General features: G+C 38.7%; 12 protein-coding genes across 12 annotated transcripts; 7 read left to right on the forward strand and 5 right to left on the reverse strand. All coding sequences in view use genetic code 12, as the record gives it.

Annotated features, from left to right (window-relative positions):
- Positions 1–2,825: 2,825 nt before the first annotated feature.
- On the reverse strand, positions 2,826–4,772 carry I9W82_000881 (uncharacterized protein; the record flags this gene model as incomplete). The annotated part of the gene is made up of 2 exons (XM_067695293.1): positions 2,826–4,687; positions 4,748–4,772. 2 exons carry the CDS (start codon positions 4,770–4,772, stop codon positions 2,826–2,828), a joined length of 1,887 nt encoding a protein of 628 aa, XP_067550905.1.
- A 263-nt stretch (positions 4,773–5,035) lies between these two features.
- On the reverse strand, positions 5,036–6,067 carry I9W82_000882 (ubiquitin-specific protease; the record flags this gene model as incomplete). Its single annotated transcript, XM_067695294.1, has 1 exon — positions 5,036–6,067. The coding sequence occupies one exon, from the start codon at positions 6,065–6,067 to the stop codon at positions 5,036–5,038; it is 1,032 nt and encodes a 343-aa protein (XP_067550906.1).
- Positions 6,068–6,457: 390 nt separating this feature from the next.
- Positions 6,458–6,982, reverse strand: I9W82_000883 (uncharacterized protein; the record flags this gene model as incomplete). The annotated part of the gene is made up of 1 exon (XM_067695295.1): positions 6,458–6,982. One exon carries the CDS (start codon positions 6,980–6,982, stop codon positions 6,458–6,460), a length of 525 nt encoding a protein of 174 aa, XP_067550907.1.
- Positions 6,983–7,456: 474 nt separating this feature from the next.
- On the forward strand, positions 7,457–8,119 carry RPL10 (60S ribosomal protein uL16; the record flags this gene model as incomplete). Its single annotated transcript, XM_067695296.1, has 1 exon — positions 7,457–8,119. One exon carries the CDS (start codon positions 7,457–7,459, stop codon positions 8,117–8,119), a length of 663 nt encoding a protein of 220 aa, XP_067550908.1.
- Positions 8,120–8,479: 360 nt separating this feature from the next.
- I9W82_000885 (uncharacterized protein) lies at positions 8,480–8,935 on the forward strand (the record flags this gene model as incomplete). Its single annotated transcript, XM_067695297.1, has 1 exon — positions 8,480–8,935. The coding sequence occupies one exon, from the start codon at positions 8,480–8,482 to the stop codon at positions 8,933–8,935; it is 456 nt and encodes a 151-aa protein (XP_067550909.1).
- Positions 8,936–9,332: 397 nt separating this feature from the next.
- On the forward strand, positions 9,333–10,091 carry PMM1 (phosphomannomutase; the record flags this gene model as incomplete). Its single annotated transcript, XM_067695298.1, has 1 exon — positions 9,333–10,091. The coding sequence occupies one exon, from the start codon at positions 9,333–9,335 to the stop codon at positions 10,089–10,091; it is 759 nt and encodes a 252-aa protein (XP_067550910.1).
- Positions 10,092–10,128: 37 nt separating this feature from the next.
- On the reverse strand, positions 10,129–12,060 carry I9W82_000887 (uncharacterized protein; the record flags this gene model as incomplete). The annotated part of the gene is made up of 1 exon (XM_067695299.1): positions 10,129–12,060. The coding sequence occupies one exon, from the start codon at positions 12,058–12,060 to the stop codon at positions 10,129–10,131; it is 1,932 nt and encodes a 643-aa protein (XP_067550911.1).
- A 96-nt stretch (positions 12,061–12,156) lies between these two features.
- Positions 12,157–12,780, forward strand: I9W82_000888 (uncharacterized protein; the record flags this gene model as incomplete). Its single annotated transcript, XM_067695300.1, has 1 exon — positions 12,157–12,780. The coding sequence occupies one exon, from the start codon at positions 12,157–12,159 to the stop codon at positions 12,778–12,780; it is 624 nt and encodes a 207-aa protein (XP_067550912.1).
- A 499-nt stretch (positions 12,781–13,279) lies between these two features.
- On the forward strand, positions 13,280–13,972 carry I9W82_000889 (uncharacterized protein; the record flags this gene model as incomplete). Its single annotated transcript, XM_067695301.1, has 1 exon — positions 13,280–13,972. The coding sequence occupies one exon, from the start codon at positions 13,280–13,282 to the stop codon at positions 13,970–13,972; it is 693 nt and encodes a 230-aa protein (XP_067550913.1).
- Positions 13,973–14,911: 939 nt separating this feature from the next.
- Positions 14,912–16,510, forward strand: SCW4 (Scw4p; the record flags this gene model as incomplete). Its single annotated transcript, XM_067695303.1, has 1 exon — positions 14,912–16,510. The coding sequence occupies one exon, from the start codon at positions 14,912–14,914 to the stop codon at positions 16,508–16,510; it is 1,599 nt and encodes a 532-aa protein (XP_067550914.1).
- Positions 16,511–16,764: 254 nt separating this feature from the next.
- On the forward strand, positions 16,765–20,313 carry I9W82_000891 (uncharacterized protein; the record flags this gene model as incomplete). Its single annotated transcript, XM_067695304.1, has 2 exons — positions 16,765–19,204; positions 19,388–20,313. 2 exons carry the CDS (start codon positions 16,765–16,767, stop codon positions 20,311–20,313), a joined length of 3,366 nt encoding a protein of 1,121 aa, XP_067550915.1.
- A 179-nt stretch (positions 20,314–20,492) lies between these two features.
- On the reverse strand, positions 20,493–21,377 carry I9W82_000892 (uncharacterized protein; the record flags this gene model as incomplete). The annotated part of the gene is made up of 1 exon (XM_067695305.1): positions 20,493–21,377. The coding sequence occupies one exon, from the start codon at positions 21,375–21,377 to the stop codon at positions 20,493–20,495; it is 885 nt and encodes a 294-aa protein (XP_067550916.1).
- Positions 21,378–23,508: the final 2,131 nt, after the last annotated feature.

The raw sequence follows: 23,508 nt of genomic DNA on the forward strand, positions 1-23,508 counted from the left end.
GTAGCGAATGTGATTAACAGGTAGAAACTAGCTTCCAACTTTTCTTGATGTCCGAATGTGGTCTCCTTGTTTGAACTAGCTTTTATCAATGAAAAAGTTGAAAAGAAGTCAAGTAGTTGGGAAAAAGAAAAATCCTGAATCAAAAATGAAGTTCCTTTTTTTTTATTCTGTTTTAGATCCACAGCCCGATTTCAGATGTCAAAAGATTTTTATTTTTATTTTTTTATTTTTAATTTTTTTCGGGTAAAACACGCACACGTATAGCAGCACATACAGTAGTAACACACACACAGTTTTCCTCAAGAGGAACAAAATCGGATTCAAACAGGAGAAATGGGTTTAATGCAAGATGGGTTATAATTTGTAGTGAATGGTGGCAGTAGTAATAGTATTGTTCGTTTTGTTGGATCGAAAGGGGAACCACAATAATAGCAACCATAAAAAAAAAAAATTTCTTTTTCTTTTTCTTTGTGTCTTGTGTTGCTTTTGATTTTGAGACACGAAAATAATTTTAAAATTAGAATGTTTGTTACCATCAAATGGAGTTTGATGTGTGAATAACTTGAAGTTGGTGTTGACAGGGGGACCAAATGCCTATGTCCCAGGTTATCCTCCAGTGGTTAGACAACATCCGAATGATAATGTGTAGGAACTTCCTTCAAAATGTAGACTTGCAGCATTAAGCTGCTTAACACAATAGGTAGTGTCAAAACTCAAAATCCTGCATATAATGAAATCGAAATTTTTTTCGCTCCATTTTTAGATAATTGTGCAATTACGCACTACCTAAATCGAGGCAATGAAAATAAACCAACCAAATGATTCCTGGTAGAACTATGGATATGAGCTGTGTATCTCTGATGTGTGTTTCCCTGTGTGTATACCTGATTCGCTCCTTCAATGCACCTTTGACATCTCGTGTTGAAATTTCCTTCGATTTGATACTCTCAAATCGCGTGAATCAAAAAAAAAAAAAAAATATACGTACCTTTTAATAAAATTCTATTCCCGGTCTCTCTGTCTCTCGTTGTCTAGCAATTATGCTTCTAATAGCGAATGAAACGACCTCGATGGATTAGTTGAAGGGAACTTGATTCAAAAAAAAAAAAAGATGTGATTGATAATACTGTAGTTGAAAGAAAAGAAAGAAGTAAAGGAGAATAAAAAATTAAAGATTTTTGATATCGAAGGAGAAAGGAAAAACAAAATCTTTGATCTCAGATCTGCCGAAGAGAAAAAAAGAGAAAAAAAGGGCGAACGACAGATCTCAATACATTCCCTGAATGCATTCTTAGTTTCAAAACTTAAACAATAAGCAATGATACAGTTTTGATTCAGTAGGGGGTTGTTAACAATAGATTTGTGTATATTTAGTTATATGCAGATTTCACACAATAGCAGACTGAATAAATCGCAGCGAAATCGAGCCTCCAGGCTAGGACAATTATCATTGCATCATCTTACTAAATAGTCAAACTGGGCATATAGATTCCCGTAACGATGATTTAGGCTTTGTACAACAGATGATAATGTATACCTCCAACTAGCCCAAGGAGAAAGTCTGTAAACTATCGAGGAAACTATATTTTTGTCACGCATTTGCGACAACGCGTTTTTAAAACGATCGTAGTCATCAGCGTACAAACAGACACGCTAATCGCTATGGTTATCAACTCGGTTCAATGACACCGGCTATTAAATACATCGGCTTGAATTACTGTAAAACACGTAGAGAAAGGATGTGATTGGAGAGAATTGTAATTGTACAGCTAAATATAGCATACTACCAATTCAAGAAGGACGTGGTTCCATGCCAACTTAACCAATCCAAACTGTACGTGATGGAACTGATTCTCAGTTCGGCTTTCCTGTGAGAGATACAGCTGAGGACTCGCGAGATCAGTAACCTTGGTGAAATTCGCTGTATCTCAAGCTAAGCCACTGCAAAAAAAATTCTTTGTCGAAAAAGAAAAAAAAAAAAAAAGAAAAGGACACGGTGAAACAAAATTAACGCAAACACGCCCCTTTCGTTATTTTTCCTGTATAATGCGCAAATTTATCAACTATCAATACCCACATTTCTGATTCGTAGATAAATGGTTACAGAATCAGATGCAATATATCTTGGAGATTATTGATTTCAAAGCTCCCTTCTGCGGCTAGAAAAGTTTTCCTTGCCTTGACAAGTGGCAACGTGAGTCGTGCAATGGTTGATTCGGAAGAAAATGATGAAAAAGCTTTTCCTATTGTTCTTTTTTTTCTTTTGTTCTCGATGTTTGTGCAACTTCTAAATTCGTGTCTGTGCACAATTAAAAAGCAACGCGAAGTGTTGAGATTTGAATGAAAAAGGCAATTACTTCTCCCAAATAGGAAGCTATTGTTTTCACCTTTGGATTATTTTTGTCAAAGTACACGCTGAAAACTAAGGCGTTTTGCCATCGCACATTATCGTTGTAGAAGTTACGAGAACGATAACGGTGCCAAGCTTGATAGAAAAGGTTTTTTTTCACTGTGATATAGGAAGCAAGTAGCATCAAGAGTTTAGATGGAAGTGTATTTCTAGATTTTTGAGAAGACACTTCTCATTGATTATCCACAATCTCTTTTGCCATGCAAAACCGGCTGCAATTTTTTTTGGTAAAATTTTAATGCAAAAAAACTTTTTAGAGAAAAAGATCATTATTCATTCCCTTAATTCAACTGGAATACCATACGACATGTGCCATCTTAACCGCTCTAGTATAGTTTACAGAATCTACAATGCTCTATGATACAGCGAACGTCTAATTTTAGGTTCAGCTAATGTCCCTATACACCAATATGTACTATTCAGTCCATCCAAGTGTCAGTAACTCAGCTCTAATTTCTTCCTCTTTTGAAATCTTGACTACTTGAGTATCTTCCAAAGGTTCACCACTGGCTTGCTTCATCTTTAATTGTTCAATCGCTCTTAATTTCTTCAATAATGATCTAATTTTCTTTTCTTCAACAGAAACAACACCTCCAATAACACCGGCGTCGGCTGGATTGGATGATGCAGGAGCAGGAGAAGCACTTCCATTAGCACCGGGCGAAGCTGGAGCTGAAGAGTCTTCCTTACCCTTTTTAGCCTCTCTCTTTTTTCTATTTTTGGCAGCAGCTTTGCTTTCTTTCTCGGCTACAGGAGCTGCACCAGGGACTGTCCTGACTCTGGAACCACCATTTCTTGACAATCCAGGTGGTGGTGGTGGTGGTGTGCCATTTCTCATGTTACTTTCAAGCTCTTTCTGGTACAAGCTCGAGGCGGAACTCAGTGCAGCACTACCACGTGCATGTGGCGGACGATATGCACCAGCTGGCTTCTTGGTTGCAGCACTAGAAGCTGCTTCACGTTTAGCAGTATATTCTTTTGCTGACTCATGAGCTTCTGGAGCTGCCTCTAATGCTTTTAATGGTGGGAAATGAGACAACTCTTGCGGCTTCCATCCAATTGAATACAATTCAGGAAATTCTTTCAAGTAAATGAGTTTCCCACTTGCATGCCATACTTTCAAACCATTATCAACCCTCAATCTTGGGGATGTAGTGGCAGTCAAAATAAAGCGACCACATGGAGACCATTCACAAACTGAAGTGTTTGAGGCTTCGAATGAAACAACTTTAGAGAATTTGTTTTGACGATCATAAACATCAACAGTACCTTGTAAATTTCCAAACCCAGCTACCAAGACAAATTTCGCATGAGGTGAATACAAAATAGTGTTTCTTGAAGCTGTTGGCAAAGAATGAATGGCATTACCTCGAGCATCGAAAAATGTCGTTTCTGAAGGCATATAGCCATATGATACTGCAAATTCACGGGCAGTAGGCGACCAAGTGATATCATGTATAGGTCCTTCCTTGGTTAAATCAATTCTTGAATTATAAGAGCCAGCAATACCTAATAAATAAAGGTTGGTTTCTCCATAATACGATTTATTAGAAGTATCGTGGTCAGTTGATGCCAATGCTAATAATGCAGTACCCAATGAGTTCCATTTCAAAGAACATCTCTCTGCTTTGAAAAAATTCTTGAAACAAACTGGTTGATTAAAGTTAGGGATGTTGTAAATGAGAACACTAGCTGGCTTTCCTGATTTCTCTGGGATAAAAACAGCAAGACTTGGGTTCTTACCTGGGGAAATTTGAAAGTTTTGAAAAGTTCCTTTTGCATCTTCAACCTTGTACTTGAAAGAAGGTTGATTCATATTGATTTCGGCATCGCTTTCAGCTTTTAATTCAAAAAATTGAATTTCACGATTATTCAATCCTCTACTCAACAAGGTCTCTTCACTAGTAAATTGAGGCTTCCATCCGTTTTGGTGCTTAGCACTCCATTCGGCAACGATTGCCTTTGATTTGATGTTGAAAATTTTCAAGTTCTTGTTCCAAGTTCCATTCTCCTTGTTTAAAAGTACTGGCTTACACCAAAGACACAAATACGTTCCTTTTGGCGAGAAACTCAAATCGAAAACATCGGGCATGTCAATACGGTGGTAAACTTTGGCTATACTTGAGGTGTCCAATATTACAACCTCGGTAGGCTGTGTATATGCAAACACTTGTCCATTGCCAGAGTAAAGGGCGCATCTGCATTCACTTTGAGCTTTCGGACTTGGAGTAATATCCTCAAAGTCTTGTATAAGCTCGACTGATCTAGGAAAACGGCCTAAGTCAATGTTAGTAAACTTGCTTTTAGATCGAGGGGGCAAATCAATAAATTACATACAAAATAATTCGGTTGATTTTGACATATTCGTAAGCTGGTAGAGTCAAGTTTGATATCTAACAATTCAAAGAAGGCTTGTAGTTTTTAGCAAGGTTTTGAATTGAAAATGTTGATGTGGTCTCCACTTGATGGAATCAGAATTTTTCTGAATTTTTTTGCTTCTGGTTTTTCTTCTTTCTTTTTTTGTTGTTGCATTGACTCTGAGACATACAAGAAAACTCCGCTACAAACTTCAATTGTGCCTCGCAAAGATTAGTATTATTCTATACGATGCTCTACTCTAAGATTCTACTTCTTCTTCACCTCACCAAAATTCAAATGCCCAGTCTGCTCAGCATGTTTGGATGCGCCTAGTTCCCCCACTAAAATCAGATAGCAATCCAAACAACGTACTCTAAAAGTAGTAGTGTTTGTACTGTAATCCTTTTCTTGAAGCAACTTACACAACTTCTCAGCAGATTTCACAATTTCCGCCTCCCTGGAGCCGCCGATCGGGAACAAGCACTCGTCACGGTCTTTGTTCTTCATGGAAACTTCATCGCCAAGTGCTAATACATCATAATGGATTCCACTGTATATCAACAACATAAACCTTGTTGGGTTCTTTTCTTCATTCTCTATTTTAATGAAATTTCCCAGCTCGATATCGATGCAAGTGATTCGTACGTCAAACCAATCGGCCAATATTCCCAATTCAATTGCACCACCCCAGCTATCTTTTTTCAAAATCCATTGGCAATATTCATCTCGAGGTCGCCCCAAAACAGTATCGGAATATAGCTCTGCATCTCTATTTACATAATCAACCACCACCTTTCTCAATTCTTGTGGTGGCGAAAATGTTGTATAAGAATCATGCCCTGATATCGCATACGATATCGAATTGAATAAACAAGAATTATCATCGGGAATATTTCTTAGTATCAAGTACTTGTTTTCCGGCTCTACGTAAACTGCTGGAATATCTTCTTTCAAGTCTCGCCTTTTGTTTGCTGCAGTCTGTGCTTTTCCTTCCGATCCATTAAGTGCAGGAGGGGTATGTATATCCAGCTCTGGAGATAATGGACGTTTATTTGATATAAAAGTGATGCTTAACTGATCCCCATCCTTCACATGTTTGTCCAGCAATGTAGTCTTTTCATCATAAGTCAAGTCAATAGGTTTTGGTGGAAATCCAGACTTTATAACACTAATTGTTTCTGAGGTATCAGTATGTAGGTTAGTGTTTGCTCTTATATCTGCTAGGAAATCTTGAAACAACACATCTTGGTCAACCTTTAATGTGGATACACCACTATCAGATTTTAGTTTCAACCTCATGTGGATATAGTCATCTCGTAAGAAAAGCGTAAAAGAAAATAGTGGGGGGGCAAAGATTTCCTACTTTTGTTGCGATACAGCTCAAACACCGCACGACAATTTCATACACTACAAATAATTCAGGTACAGTTAAACAACCCATTGTTCATAGACTAAAGGCCCTTAGTTCATTTATGAGACTATAAACTATTTTTCTAAATAGGCGATATGGCAACACGTTAGAATCTGGCCTAGCCAAACTCAAAATAATTTATCCAATTATCCTGTCTCTTTCTTCCATTACAATGCATTCCAAATCTTAAAATCGATCATCCAATACAATTTTGCGCAGGGTGTCTATCCTCTCATAAAAACTCATCTGGAGTCCCTTCCGGTCGCCCAAGCATAAGCTTACTCCTTCATAATAACTTCCGGCTGCATAACATCGACAGTGTTTTCCAGTGTCGCCGGTTGAACCTTTTGTTCTTGCTGTTGTTTCTGAAATTCTTCAGATGGGACACCCGAAATCAAAGCATCCAAACTGTCCTTCTTTTGATTATTTGCGGCATCATATGCGTCCTTATTTGCAGCTTTAAACTCCTCTAATTGTTTGTATTTCTCCACAGACTCGATAAACTTTTGCATGTTGACACCACCAGCAGCCTCAGCTTCTAATGGGGTATACGGCCGTTCTTTGAGGAGCTTGACCCTTCGTTTGTGAATCTTCGATCTCTGATGCCTATCCAAGCTTATTTGATTTTCAAAATATTTTGCGCATTCTATGCAATAATACTGTGCTAAACCAGGTTTATACTCATCCAATGGTTGATTTTTCAACTTGTTTATAGATTCTGGAGTAGATAGATCATTATATATCAAATCCAAGTCCCGCGTTCTCCTCTTTGTTTTGTATCTTTTCACACTATATCTACCCATATTTGTTACTTCTTGATATCAACTCTTTAGCCCTTCTGAGAAAAATGATGAGATGAGCTTTTGATCTGCCGAGTCGAGTGTATAGCCCTAATCACGTGGATGCTTTTTTTTTCTCTGTTACCCGATTCTCTCACCAGTGTGTCATTCCCGCACAAAAGATAGAGAAAAAAAAATTAATAATCAATAATTCACCTACTTCTCACAACAACTAAAGGTTAACTAAGGTATGTGAAAGCAGATACAGGAGTAGAGGAACATGGGAAGGGATCAATACAGACCGCAAAAGCAAAAGCCGAGATGTTTCGGACACTAATGAGAAGTAGGGAGGTCATGCAAAGTCAATGTCTGACTCGGGCAGTTTTGGATTTGTAAGCAAAAAAAAATTTGCCGCATAAGAAGTGAAACCCTATAAATACTTTTCCCATTTTCCACACACTTTGAACAATCTTTTTTACTAACAACTTCCAAGACAAAATGGCTAGAAGACCAGCTAGATGTTACAGATACTGTAAAAACAAGCCATACCCAAAGTCAAGATACAACAGAGCTGTTCCAGACCCAAAGATCAGAATCTATGATTTGGGTAGAAAGAAGGCCCCAGTTGATGAGTTCCCATTGTGTGTCCACTTGGTCTCCAATGAGTTGGAACAATTATCATCAGAAGCTTTGGAAGCTGCACGTATCTGTGCCAACAAGTACATCACCAAGGTTTCAGGTAGAGATTCATTCCACTTGAGAGTCAGAGTACACCCATTCCACGTTTTACGTATCAACAAGATGTTGTCATGTGCCGGTGCAGATAGATTGCAACAAGGTATGAGAGGTGCTTGGGGTAAGCCACACGGTTTGGCTGCCAGAGTTTCCATCGGACAAATCATCATGTCTGCTAGAACCAAGGACTCCAACAAAGAAGTTGTCATTGAAGGTTTGAGAAGAGCTAGATACAAGTTCCCAGGTCAACAAAAGATTATCATCTCAAAGAAATGGGGTTTCACTCCATTGAACAGAGAAGAATACGTTGCTAAGAAGAACAACGGTGAAGTTCTCGATGACGGTGCTTACGTTAAATTCTTGTCAAGAAAGGGTAACTTGGAAGAAAACTTGAGACAATTCCCATACTTCAAATACAACGCTTAAGTGTATTCTTGTATAGTTTAATAGGAATAACGGAGTTTTTACGTGGAATAGTAATGTAGAATGCGCATTGGCGCAAAAGAAGGAGTTGCGACAATTGATTGGAACGGAAAAATCAAAAAAAAAAAAATAAAAAATCACATGGCAAAATATGGCCCAGCAAGAATCAAGTCCGAATAGACGCTTTACCTAAATCATTGTTAAAAGCCAAATTTGGAGAGTGGCATTTGGTGCATTGAATACTTGAGAGGCTTTGAATATCGTCGTACTGCAAAGATCTGAGTATTTGATATCCCCAGAAGAAAAAAGAATTCAAAACGAATAATGCTGTCGACGGATCAACCTGGCAACAGCACAAGTCCGATGTTATCACCATCCAATGGAAGTAACGAAGCAAACTTGGTGGAAAATATTGGTTCGATAAATGAGGATGAATCCTGGAATGACTTGTCCTCCCCTGAACCAGAATTGAACACCCTTTCAGAATTGAACAATCGATTACGAACACAAATAAATGACATTTCAAACAGTCAGGATGATAGAATTGGAGGCAACAACGGTCCAGCAGAGCAAGGAACTCATACAGAAGAGATTCCGCAATGGCAAAAAACAACAATGAAAACTTTAATCTTCATTGGATATACAATTACTACAGTGTTGTTCTCGATTATCATATACTTGCATTCCCTTCTAGTTAGATGTAGCTATGATGAAGAGACGTCAACAACGTTGTTAGATGGGGTGTTTAGAGCACAGGAGAAGGCAATCGACGATTATCACAGAAGACATCGTATACAACATGAAATAGAGGATGATTGAATCCAATGTAGAACATTTTAGTTTCTAGAGAAGTGTCTAGAGCGAATATATTTAATGCAAATTTAAACAAATGCTAAGCCCTGTAGAGCCACCAGAAATAATAAAATATACGCGTGTCCCACGTGAATGCGTTCCGATAACCAAGAGTGTACTCAAGCGCCGGGGATTGACCTCTTTACACACCACTAGTGAATCTACAAAAACCTGTCATATCTAGTAACAGAAAGTTATGAATTGACCGACACGTTCCATTAATTTTCTCTTAAAAAAAAGCCACAATAATGAATGTAAGGAACAGATGAACATTTTTTTCTTTTTTAAATTTTTGTTTTTTTTCTTCTTCTGTTTACGTGTATTCCTTTTTCTTTCAACAATTTCAAAGTAGTAAACTTTAATCATGTCCTTTAAAGATAGAGAAGACCCATCCACCTTGGTTTTATTTGATGTTGATGGAACATTAACACCAGCCAGATTGACCGTTTCCGATGAAATGTTGAAGACTTTGGCAGCATTGAGAAAAAAAGCTGTGATTGGTTTTGTTGGTGGTTCCGACTTGGCTAAACAAGTTGAACAATTGGGTCCAAATGTGTTGGAAAATTTTGACTACTGTTTCAGTGAAAATGGTTTAACTGCCTACAAATTGGGTAAGAAGATGGCTTCTCAATCATTTATTGGATGGCTCGGTGAAGAGAAGTACAACAAGCTTGTCAAGTTCGTTTTAAGATACTTGTCTGATATTGATATTCCAGTCAGAACCGGTACTTTTATCGAATTTAGAAACGGTATGGTCAATATTTCTCCTGTTGGTAGAAATGCTTCAACCTCTCAAAGAAATGAATTCGAAGCTTATGACAAGATCCACCATGTCAGAGAAAAATTAGTTGACGCTTTGAGAGAAGAGTTTAAAGATTACGGTTTGACTTATTCAATTGGTGGACAAATTTCATTTGACGTTTTCCCAACTGGATGGGATAAGACCTATTGTTTGCAACATGTTGAAGATGAACATTTCAAGACAATCCACTTCTTTGGTGACAAAACATACAAAGGTGGTAATGACTATGAAATTTACAATGACCCAAGAATCACTGGGCATGCTGTCAACTCACCAGATGATACTATTAGAATTTTAGACGAGCTTTTCCATTTGAAGTAAATAAATAGGGCGTTTTTATATACACGATTTTCTATATCTATTTGATCTTGTAGTAAATGATTGAGCAATCTTCACCAGCCACGATTACTTGATCAACGTTATGTTTTCCGATCTTGTGGTTATCGAGCAATTGCAATCTTTGTGTGTTCATGTCATTGATGGATTTTGCAAGACTCAATTTATCATTTCCATCTTGAGGCTCAAGTAGTCTAGGCAATCTCGTTGGCTTGCACGATTTGACTTTCTTCCCGTTACCAAATTGACCAAACTGGTTGGATCCTAGCGCAAACACGTCCTTGGATCCGCCATTGTTCAACACAATAAACATATGATCATTTCCAACACTAGCATCTTTAATGTTAATGTCCTTGACTGAATTCAAATCCTCGTCAAACTCCTTCAACCCGATTAAAGATTTCATTATTTCGGGGTAAGAGCAAACATGAAGATATCTTCCACCACCCAATTGTCCATTGAGTCCATTACCCATACTCAAAACTGCATTTTGATCCAAGTATTTTAATACAATATAGCTCGTTTCTTTTGATGCCAAAACTTTCGACACCTCAAAATCTGAGTCTTTTGCTGTTTTCCCAAACACGTTTCTACAAATTCTCTTGTAATCGCCTTTGTCAAAAACTTTTCTAGGAACAGGTTCGATTTTTGTGGTGTTTGAATTTGCACATTGGCCATAAGTATTGTCACCCCAGGTCCATATACAATCATTCTCGTCTGACACGATATTGAAGTAGTCACCACAAGCAACATTTGTGAACTTCCTAGAAATAATACGCTTTCCATTTCCATCCTTTACTATCGCGTTATTCAACAAAGTCATTTCAATAGGCTTGTTAATTGGAATGTCTTTTCCTTCGAATGGAGAATACAGAAATCCAAATTGACCCAAATTTTTTGGCGCCTTCGAAGAGTTGACAACATAGATTTGACCTTGATCGTTTCGGAATACTAAATGATCATGTCCTGAAGCAAACTGAACAACATCCTTAGCTTCGATTTTGTTGAACGTTTGTGATTTCAACAATCCAATCCAGTTACGTTTTAGCATGGGTAAAAATCCAGCAGCTGGCTTCCTTGGGGTGTATGCAATTTCCCCTTGAGTGGTTAAGTAATAAAAAAAATCAGCAGTGGCTGTAATTTTACACACTTTGAAGGGAAATTTGACCTCTGTTAAATCCAGCTGCCCCTTTTTCCACTCAACAACTTTACCCTTTTCAGTCACTGCAATAATATGACCTCTTTCAACAAAAGCATCCTTTAGAAAGATACCATCAAATGCAGGAATTCTAAGAGGGATTTTGGTATTGTCTCCGAATTGATAAACTCCCAAAGTTTCTTTCGAATCCTTCATTTGGGTGATATTTTCATCACTCAACTCCTTTCCTAACATTTCCAACAAATGCTTGGAGCTTTTCACATTTTTCTTTGACACGTCAACTATTTCATCTTTCACATCTTTGTAAGTGTAGTTCATTAAAAGTCGATTTTTTATGGATTCATAGTTCATAAAAATTTGATGCACGGAAACAACACCAACCAACGCAACTACCCCATAAAGTACCCCTCTCATTCTTTCGTTAAACTCATAACGCTTTTTCTGGCTCTGTTGTTTCGAGATGAACTCTTGATGAAGTTGATGTAAAGTTTCTCGATATTCGTACGACCCTGGTTTGAGCTTCGTAAGGCGAGGGTCGTTTTCAATAATTTCGTTGATATCAAGAGTTTCCTCATTTGAACCTCGTCTGGGCTTCTCTTTAGGCTGTGTTTTGTCATCAAGTTCCTTCAAGGAGTCAAAATTGTACCCATATGAATAGTTGGTTTTGCTCTTGTTAAATTCTTCAATAGAGTTAAACTTGTTCTTGTTTGAATTGAACCTTTTGAAGCGTAAGGATAGACCTGATCTAACAGATCGTACACCTAACTGCTTAGCTATAGGTTTTAGCAGTATCATCTCTTTGCTGTAATGAGAAAGGAGGAGATGATTTGCATAAAACGAGAAAAAATGATTCTCTCAAAACTTTAAACGTCAACTATAATCGCCCACATCATGAACATCATTGCTAGACACCACCCAGATCTTTCCTTTCAGAAGTTGCCCCTTTTTACTCCCGTGCGATGCATCTCATCAATTACAAAGTTTGACACGAGAAAGTTTGTTCAAACCTTAGAAGAGAAAGGCGGATTCGATACTAAGCAAGCTGAGGCTGCAGTGACCGTTGTGAATGGAGCTATTAACGATGGTATTTACTCAATCACAAATAATCTAGTCACAAAAGAAACTCTTTCATCGATAGCGTACCAACAGAAAGTGGATTTTGCAAAATTGAAAGGTGAGTTGCAAACCATGGACAAATCTGAATTCACCACATTGAAGAAGGAGCAAGAGAAATTGAGAACAGATTTGACAAATTTAAAAAATAGATTAAAAGAAGAAATCACAAAGAATCAAGCTAGTGTCAGACTAGATTTGAACTTGGAAAAAGGTAGAATCAGGGAAGAGAGTTCTATCAACGAATTGAAAATAGAAGATACATTCAGCAGAATCGATGAAGAAGTTGCCAACATGCAGCTGCAAATCAAGTCTGTTAAAACACAAGTCTTGCAATGGTTAATGGGTGTTAGTACTGGTACTTTGGCCGTTCTATTGGCTGTTGGAAGATTCTTATATTAGGCGGGTAGAAGGTGAAGTGCTTTTGGTAAAAAGTAAATCACACTTTTGAGAGATTGTAAAGTCAACTGTCGAAGAAATGATAGAGGGAGTTCATATATATATGGATTGGTTTCCTCCTCTCTAGTTTATATTGTTTTATAGGAAGAGGGAAGTTTATATTTCTTCATGGTAGTCAATAATATGCTAATGGTTATATGGTAGAAACTTAAAAAGGATAGTTTATTCCTCCATCATAGCTTCCACATTTGGCAAACAGATCAGTGCACACAATCTTGGTCTGTATACTCTTTCATATTCAAGACAAATGGTATCAAGTTAATTTAATGATGTGGTTACTGGACTTGACTTGGTTTCGCAACTGTCGCACTTAACAAGGAGAAAACGTTGACACTGTAACCAGAAGCAAGAAAAGTAAAAAAAAAGAAAAAAAACTGAACAAAATTAAAACGACAGTAGTGCAGTGAGTAGCTCAATCACATTCTAAGACTACAATTGAGCCATGAACTCGCTTTATAATCATGGGTTGAAGCAAACCCAGACAATAACAAAGGATCTTGCGGAATTTGAAAAGAATTTGTCAACATCACCATTATCCTTGCAAGGAGCCATAACAACCTCAATCACTGCATTTAAAAAGACCATAAGAGAATATACCGATTTGCTTGACAAAAATCCCACGGACTCATCTTTTGCTAAACATGAAGGTAGAATCAGCAAGTTCAATCAAGATTTGGAAAATTTTACTGCCAAGTTTGATAGTTTGAGAAATCAAAGGGAAATTTCTCTACAAGAAGCTGATAGACAAGAACTATTAGGAAGAAGGCACGTTGCCCCATCACAACCAAGCGACAATCCATACGACCCAAATCTGCAGCAACAGCAGCAGCAGCAGCAGCAAACATTATCACAGCGAGAGGGGCTCTATAATGAAAGCCAAGCTCTTGCGCGGGGCTCTGAACAGCTTGATCGAATACTTGAAATGGGGCAACAGGCATTTGAAGATATTGTGGAACAAAACGAGACTTTGAGAAAAGTGCAGGCCAAGTTCGAGGAGGGGTTAATTACATTAGGAGTTAGTCAAGGCACAATTCGAAGTGTGGAGCGAAGGGCCAAGCAGGATAAATGGTTATTTTGGTTTTGTGTGGTGATTATGCTAGTATTCTTTTACTATATAATAAAGTTTTTCAGATAAGTCTTCGAATGCAAGGAAATAGCTGATTTGAGTGGGGAAGCTATAAGATAAGTAGAAGTAAGTACTGAATTGTCGGGTTTTACGATTTGTAAAAGCACGAATGCCTAAATATAATGGCTATTGTTCTACTGTATTTGCCCCACATGTCGTATTAAGTAGAAGAACTTTACGATATGGAGCCAAAACTGTATTGTACTTTTAACCGCCCCACCGTTTGGAAAAGGGATAATTTATTTTTATTTCCGAAAATTACTTTTATTTGACTAGGCTTAGAAAGGCTTGGAAAAGTACTTACCACTTGGAGTAACATGTTTGAAAAGCCTCCCGGGGTAACTTAGAAAGGAAGTTGACCGAGAGTTGATCGAAAGTACGCATCACATTGCCTCCCACTGTAATGAGCAGTGCCTATGAAGTCACTTGTAGTGATCCCTTACCCTACCTAAACTACTAGCACCTCTTTAATACATTGCAGGGCTTATAAACGAGTCTTAACATGGGTTTCCTAATTAGGAATGATCATTAGGTGACAAAGATGCTGCAAACTATAAGCTACCAACTGAAATTTAAATCTATATTTCCCGATTGGGCAATAATGGATCAGCCGAAAAAGAACACAAAACGAAAAATTTCTCGATTATAAAAGACCAATTCAGGAAAATACATTGTTGTAGTATGATGAAGATGACTATATGACACATGCTGTCATATATTTATATAAGATGTGATCCGTATGTCTGACAATTATGCTAAACATTTTTCCAATCACCCATTGCTGCTTTCCTTATTCATCCCTATAGATTTGGATATTTTGCAACAAGTTTGAAACATTGATCCATTCATTTACACAGCTGGTAATCACGCAAAAGGTTCCATATTTCCCCTCATAAAGTAGCTCAGCACCAAACATAACACTAGGTTTGCCACTTCTCCCCATATCGAATGAAGCTCAGTCATATTGCAGTAGCTCTTGCTGCTGCTACCATTACAGAGGCAGCTCCAATCAAGCGAGGTTTATTCGAAGATTTGTTTGGACTAGATGAAACCACCACCACCACCACAGCAGCTCAACCAGCAGCTGCCGCCATTAATACCCCAGCCGCTGCAGCAGTTACTACACCAACAGCCACGACCTCAAACTCCGGCGGCTTTTGGGCGAACTTGTTTAACAATTTTGGAGGAGACTCAGCCGCCACAACAGCAGCTCAAGCGGCAGCTCAAGTAACCACCCAAGCTGCTACACAGGCAGCAACTACCGCATCATCCACACCGACCACTTCATCAGGTGGCTTCTTTGCAAATTTATTTGATGATTTTTTTGGGTCTAAGTCAACAACTCAAGCTGTTGCTACTGCCGCTGCCACCATATCAACATCTGCCGTAGTACAATCCCCTACCGCAGCTGTAGCTGCCACCCAACCAACAACTACTGCTTCACCAGCTACCTCGAGTGGAAACTCCGCAAATGATTTATTTGCATTTTTACTTGGAAAATCCTCCACGACCACATTGTCCACTGCTCAATCATCACCTTCTGGAGGAAGCTCCAATGGCGGTTCTAGTAATGGCCTTTTTGGAAGCAATGCTGCTTCAAGCTCGTTAGCTTACGGTACTTCTTCACAAGCTATAGCATCATCAGTGGTTACCAATACTTTCCAAGGTGGCTCACCAGGGAAATTGACAGGGTCTATTAACACGGCCACGGCTACAGCTTCTGACGGAGGAAGCTCTGCTGGTGCAACCGCTGCCGCTGGAGCCAAAGGTATCACATATTCTCCATACACCAAAAGTGATCAATGCAAAACTGCTTCTGAAGTGGCTAGTGACATTGAAAAATTGAGCGACTATGACCTTATCAGACTCTACAGCACAGACTGTTCGGGTATTGAAAATGTGTTGGCTTCAATGGGATCGAATCAGCAACTTTACTTAGGTTTGTGGAACATCGATTCCCAATCGGTACAGAATGGGTTGTCTGAGATTAAAAGTGCAATCTCCACCAGTTCCAGAGGTTGGAGTCTGGTCCACACAATTGCAGTGGGAAATGAACGTGTAAATTCCGGAGCAGCTACTGTTTCCCAAATGCAAACTGCTGTTGATACTGCAAGACAGTGGTTGAAATCAAACGCTACTGACTATACTGGATATGTCGTCACGGTGGACACTTTGGTTGCTTATGTCTCCAACCCACAGTTGTGTCAAATGTCTGATTACTTGGCAGTAAACTCACACCCATATTGGGATGGTGGAGTCGAACCAAGTAACTCGGGTCCTTGGTTGGAACAACAAATTTCAAATTTGCAAAGCGTGTGTGGAAGTTCAAAAGATGTTCTTATTACTGAAACCGGATGGCCAACACAAGGAGATGCTTATGGATCTTGTGTTCCATCTGTTGCTAATCAAGTAGCAGCTGTCAGCTCAATTAAAAACACTTTAGGCTCTAAGGTTATTATGTTTACGATGTATAACGATTATTGGAAGGATCCAGGTCCATACAATGTTGAACAGCACTGGGGTCTTTATGGAGATCCATCTGAATAAGTCTCCATTCGTGCATTCCGAACTCGATACCAAAAAAACTAATACGTGTATTCAATTCTTAATTATATTAGTATAGTCAATAAAAGTGATAATCTTACAGACGAATAGAAGGCGTAGTGCTAGCTTGTGTAGTGATAGCGCTACCGATTACTACTCGTTGAAGAGAAGCAAAAAAAAAAAAAAAATGTCAAGTACAAACAAAACGATATTGGAAAACAAAAGTTCAGAACCGATACAACGCATCACTCGCAGATATGTCCGAAAAGGAAAGAAAAAAGCTTCTGACAAAGCTTAACCTGTTGTTTTCAGACATCTACAATCTTAAAGATAATAATGAATTCGTTTACCGGTACTTCCAAACTTTGCCGCTGAGGACGGGAACCGATTACTACAAGGTTATCAAGAATCCACTTTCCCTTCACGCTATAGGAAGAAAATTAAAACAACTCAAGTATTTAGATGCCCAGGAGTTTATCAATGATTTGGCCTTGATTACTTGGAACGCGAGGTATTACAATTTACCCGGGTCTGATGTTTACAGAGATGCAGAAGTATTGGATCAGTTCATCGTTGACGTAGCTATACCAAAGTTGAGAAATGATAAGGCAGTTCCTAATGGGCCAAGCTTGGTTTATCCTCATATTGGTGATTTACCTGATGAAAAAGATAGGGAAACGGCATTGGGTACGCCTAGTTATGCACTTACGCAAGATTCAAGACAGCAATCATTCGTGCAAGAGAACTCACCAATATTGAAAACAGATGAGTTTGAAATGAGTGTTACCCCACAAGCTGAACCTGCTTCATTATCTAGACCATTAGTGAGGACATCCTTTAACAGAGAACCAATTTTGAGTACTCCCAGCAGACCCAAGTATGCTAGACATCATCATAATCAGCTGCAATCAGAAACTGGTATTAGAAGAGGTCGTCCACCCATTATTGACAAACCATTTGAAACTCGTATCAAGTCAATTTTAAAAGCTTTCAAAAAGTTACGTGACAGTCGAGACCGATTATTGATTAAACATTTTGATAAGCTTCCCGATAGTAAACTGTACCCTGACTACTATCAGATTGTAAAAGACCCAATCAGTTTGAATGAGATTAGAGTCAAAGTGAGAAGCAGAAAGTATAGCAATGTTGATCAATTTATCAACGACTTGGATTTGATGTTTGCAAATTGTCAGCAATATTTTCAACGTGATCCTTACAGTGAAGAGTTTATGGACTATCAGCAATTTCGAAAGGAAGCAAACGTAATTGTGCAACACGAGTTGAGCAAAACCGATAAGGAGGTCCTTATGTCTACTTCGTCAGCAAGTGATGGTGTATTGCGATTCCCATTGGAATCTTTGGAGATTGGCGGATATTCGTACAAAATTGGTGACTGGGTATTGATGAAGAACCCAGCTGATCCTGAAAGACCTATAGTTGGACAAATTTTCCGTCTTTGGTCAACCGAGGATGGAAAGAGATACTGCAATATGTGTTGGTATTATCGCCCTGAACAAACTTGTCACGGTGTTGATCGTTTGTTTTTCCAGAATGAAGTTTGCAAAACCGGTCAATATAGAGACCATTTGGTTGATGATATTGTTGGGCCTTGTTACGTCTTATTTTTGACTAGGTATCAGAAAGGTGATTTGCCAGAGGGCGTGATACCATCCACTTCTCCTTGGTTCATTTGTGAATTTAGGTACAACGAAAATACCCATGTTTTCAATCGTATAAGAACTTGGAAAGCATGTTTGCCGGATGAGGTTAGAGACGATCCAGAGGTTCCTTTGGTACCTTTGCATGAGACTCGTAAGTTGATCAAGTATGAATCTCCAATCAAGTCCACATTAGAGCCTGGGGCAAAACTCAACGACCCAATACCTGAACCAGTACCCGGCACTTCAAGCTCGCCACCTATTAGAGGATCTGTATATATTACAGCGCCCATACTCAATGATGACTTGGGACAGTACACCACTAGTCCCAACACAGTTCCAGTACCGGATCACGATGATTTAAAGACTGGTAGAAAAGCATATTTGTTTACACCAATATCACAGTTGAAAGGTGGTGGTGGTGCTTCTGGTGCAGTATATGCTACAAGCCCAGCATTGCCACATGGCTCACCAAATCACGAGCCATCAAGGCAAGCTATGGGACTGATGTCTGGTTTACCTTTAGGAAGGTCTGCAATGAGCCCCCCTCTCGGCGATGTTACGCCGTTAGGACATGAATCTCGTTATCAATTGCACCAACATGATGACAAGCCTCAGTTACCCAGCAGCTATAAATCTTTACATGATCTGTTACAAGAGAATAAGAAGATGCACGAACTGCAATTGCACCAATACCAACAACAGCAAAGTCAACAGATTTTCAAACGTGCAATGACCCCAACACCAAGTACTATTGTTCCTCTGGGCACCAATTATTATAACAGTGTACCAATCTATTCCAATTTATATGCTGGTGGTATTTTGTCATATGGAGTAGATTCTGAAGAACTTGAAGACTTGGGGGAATTGGTGAATAAACGACAAAAGATAAGCACAGGTGGGGAAGATGCGAATGAGGTTATATTTTATCGTGCTCCTCCTGTAAATCTTACTGGTAACAGAATAATCACCAATCTGAAGGTTGAACTTGGTCACTCAGCTAAGTATTTGGCATGGAAGATTAAATCAGAAGCCGAAAGTAAGTAGGTGTGTATTATAATGTAAAGTAATTTTCAAAATCAAATGCTTATCTTTGAACTTTTCAAACCGAGAGTAAAAAGTGAAACCTCATCTTCCCCTCCCCCCTCCTCCTATTCCAATGATATGAATAAACAACTAGCCGAATTTCAAGAGCATCTACTCAAATCAAGAAAAATTATAGCACTCGTTGGAGCTGGACTTTCTGCTTCGTCTGGTCTCCCAGTATTTCGAGGGTCACAAGGATTATGGAAAAACTACAATTCGATTGACTTGGCAACTCCTGAGGCTTTTTACATGGACCCAGGTTTAGTATGGCAATTCTATTCATGGAGAAGGTATAGTGCGCTACGAGCAGAGCCAAATAAAGCTCATGCAGCGTTATCCAAGTTGTCGCATATACCTGAGTTGAATTACTTGACGGTACTGCAAAATGTTGATGGATTGTTAAGTCGAAAACGGAAAGGTGTTTTAGATGAGACACATGTGCATGACTCAAAAAACTTGGTGGAGATTCATGGGAGCTTGTTTACGTTGAAATGTACTAGCTTCATGTGTAATCACGTTGAAAAGAATAATTACCAGCAACCATTGACGCCAGCATTAAAGGACACGGAGTTTGAATATGTCAACTTTGGAAAGAAAAGAAGTCGAGAGGAGGAGCAGGTCATAGAGCAAGAGACTAATCCTATTGATAAAGTAAACATGCTGGACCCTTTTGCATCCATCCCTTCGTCACCTGAGTTTCAACCAGTGAAAACAATCGATGAGAAAGATTTACCTCGATGTCCCGTATGCCAAGGGCTCATGCGCCCTGGTGTCGTATGGTTTGGAGAAATTCTACCGTTGGATTTGATTAACAGGATTGATAATTTTATTGAGTATGGCGAGACTCCTGATTTAATCTTGGTCATAGGGACCAGTGGGACGGTTTACCCTGCCAATAGCTACGTCGAAAGAGTGCAATTGAAGGGAGGGAAAGTGGCCGTATTCAATATAGATGTTACGGAAGAAGTAATGAAGGGGGAAGTTGAGGGTGTGTGGGGTTTCAAAGGCGATGCGGCAGAGATGTTGCCGATAGCTTTAGAGCCATTGATTGGGAAGATTTAAAGCAAAAAGATAAATTGCTCTTAGCAGTTGAAACCAGAAGTTATTTATAAATTAGAAAGATCTTATAAATGAAGGTTATGTCTATGCATCGGTTGTAGTGTATTGTAATCGTCGTTGCGTTAGTGCAGGATTACAGGTTTCCTCAATGTCTGCTTCTGTTAGATGTCAAGCCTTTGACATTAATTATGTTTATTAAATGGTCTGTAGAAAGGATTGCCAACATTCTTTATTGTTGGTGCTGTGGATACTGAAACCTGTGGCGATTTACGTCGAGGTGGGTTCGACATCGAAGGACTTAAATATTGTTGAGAACGTTTTAATGCATCAATTGAAGTGATTGTAACCGAAGGTTTCAAAGTTGGTCGCAAGCACTGTGAACTTCCTTTTGTGGGCGGCTTGTTGATCTTACCCTGAGGTGTCTGGTTATTATCACAAAAATTGTATGTGAAAATGTCCTTGCCTTTGAACCGTTTTCCATCCGACAGTTTGCTTTTGGTAGATAGTGAAGGAGATAAGCGTTGCTTTACTTTGCATTTATTGGAAGGTGGTCTTTCTTTTTTGTTTCCCAAGGATAGCGTAGGCACAAAGTATGTCTCTTCACCCAGTACTTGCAATGGTGATGCCAAGCTCAATGTCTTCTTATGACTCTTAGAATTGGTCTTTGTAGAAACTAAAGCTGTGGACACACGTGTATCTCGTGAATCTGGAGACTCCAAGCATGGAGTAAAAGGTAAGCTATCCAGCGCTGAAGCAATTGGAAAATTTTGCTGTGGTTTCTCTGAATTCGTTCTTAGCTGGATCAATTCCTCGTCAATCAGGCTCATCCATTGAAACGTGGAGGCGTACGCATTGATCATCTCTTCAGTGCAACTGAATTGCTCAGAATCAAAATCAAAATCATTAGTGAATGAAGTGTTGTCAGTTTCCAACTCAGGTAGAGTGTCAGCAGTGCTATTTGAAGATACAAAGGAGGAGATAGCATTTTGTTGGGAAAATAACTGCTCGAAACAAAAAGAAGTATCCAACATTCCACCTATTGATTCATCATTATTGAGTAGCTCCATGATTATAAGTCTGAACTTGTGTAGTTTGTATCCTGTGAGTCAATGGGGAAAATGACAATTGATATACTTTTATATCAGCACCACTCTTCCTCGCTGTGTGCGTGTGTGGATATGTATAAATATGTACCTGTCAATATTATTCTTGTGCACTGTCGCAGAGTTTTACAATTGTTAGTCACTCTTCAAGTATATTTGCTTGTCAAATCGAATTGCCTTATTAGGACTCTCTTTCTCAATAGAAGGCGCTATAGATGACTGTAATTGGTTACCAGGTCAGCTAAATAACTTTGGGGCAAATTAATCATCCACCGCCTTTGATCAGTGTAAAGGGAGGTTTTGAAATTTCAGGAATTTTTCACCAACTTTTGAGTAAGATTCACTGAAATCAATTGGTGATTTTCTGAAGTAGATCACGTATAGATGGGTCTTTTGAGTTTACTGCTAATTGACCTCTCTCGAGTTGGAAATAGGGTGGGAGCCGTTTGAAGATCTGAGTAAAGTTTGGATCCAAATATAATATTTTTTCGATAAGAAAAAAAGAAATATATTTTAAAATTGGTCTTTGAGTTGGGGCGGGTTTGACTGGACTAAAAAGTGTAGAAACACTGCTGTATGGTTAACTTATATTCTATTACTTACTGAGGTACCATGCAAGGACTGTGGCTTGGTAATATATAATATTTTGTTCATATACCCATGGCTATCAAATATCTTCAAAGATTGCTCCGTTATAGTCAATGACATGCAATCTAAAATTCATGATTGGAATTTCTCGGCAATAGTTGCGTGATCTCAACTGTTGGGAAAGAAAGAAGCAATCTAAATGTGTAATTAGGAGTAAAATGTAATTGTGTCAAAAGAAAAATGCGCTTGTAATCAAATGAAATATGGTCAGATAATTGCTGCAACTATGGGCTATTAGGGGTTATGCATATGTTTCACAAGCAAATGGACTACTATCTATTTTTGTTGAGCATTCCTCCACTTCTTTCTCCAATTTCAATATTACACTTTTTAGGCTAAAACCACCAATGACTAATTATACTTTTCGACTCAACGCAAAAAAGATTTCCTCCTTGACAAGTTACACAAACTTTAAAAACACAATCACAAAATGCAAAAGACAACGATCCGAGTTGAAAAAAAAGAAAAAAGTATCTGCGGAAGATCAACATATATCCGTACCCGTTTCATATACTTACTACTAGACCCAGTGGACTTATTGACAGCTTCGGACATGGCCGATTCCTGTAGCAGACCAAAAATTGACAAGTGACCGATAAAGGGTTTCAATTATGAGCTTAATTCACACCCTACTCTTCCGAGCTCTAGCAAGTTCTTATTGTTTTCCACTAATTTGTTTATATTGCAAAGGCGGAGCTAATTGTTGGTTCTCATTTTAGTGTTCCGGGATAGTCATACGAGATCGATCAAATAGAGGCGTGCAGAAGAATTTTTTTCAAGCCACAAAATTTATTCACGTCATGAAGCCACATTCCCCGTTCGGATTGGCCACTTGTCGGCTCAACTTGGCAAATCGAAACAACAAATCTGCATGAGAACCCCCGAACACATGATATTATCAACTATGTTAGAGCAATAACGACATTTTGAAATTTTCAACAACAGAAATGAGCTGTATGCATGAGCGGTTAAAAAGAAAAGCTACTTATGCATAGTTCCACTCATACATGAGGTGACATGGTTGTAACGTCTCATCTTTCAGGAACAGCGCACCACTTTTCAAAACAGGAAGGTCTTTTGTGAAGCAGAAATAAATTCTCTGTTTCAGACAGGAGGGATCTGCTCGTTTGGGAAGCAAAGCCGAACTCCGACTTTGTGTTTTGGCATTCCTCGACATTTGCATAAAAAAGCTTCTCCTATAAATTTAATCATCTATTAGAGCTTCTTGTCTATTGGCTGAGCAAGGCTACAGCGATAAATACGATATACGCATAATTGTAGATTAGACAAATAAGTAGTTTTGTTAATCCTTCAAAAAAAATGAGATGAGTTGCAATTAAAATAAATGTCAAATTACGATACATCCTATTCGTGCATTTTGCAAAATGCAAGAGCCGCTAATTACACAAGCGCGTATATTTTCCAAACTATATTACAAGGGGCGAAC

This window comes from Candida metapsilosis, assembly GCF_017655625.1.
Source record: "Candida metapsilosis strain BP57 chromosome Unknown scaffold1, whole genome shotgun sequence".
Lineage (NCBI taxonomy): Eukaryota > Fungi > Ascomycota > Pichiomycetes > Serinales > Debaryomycetaceae > Lodderomyces > Lodderomyces metapsilosis.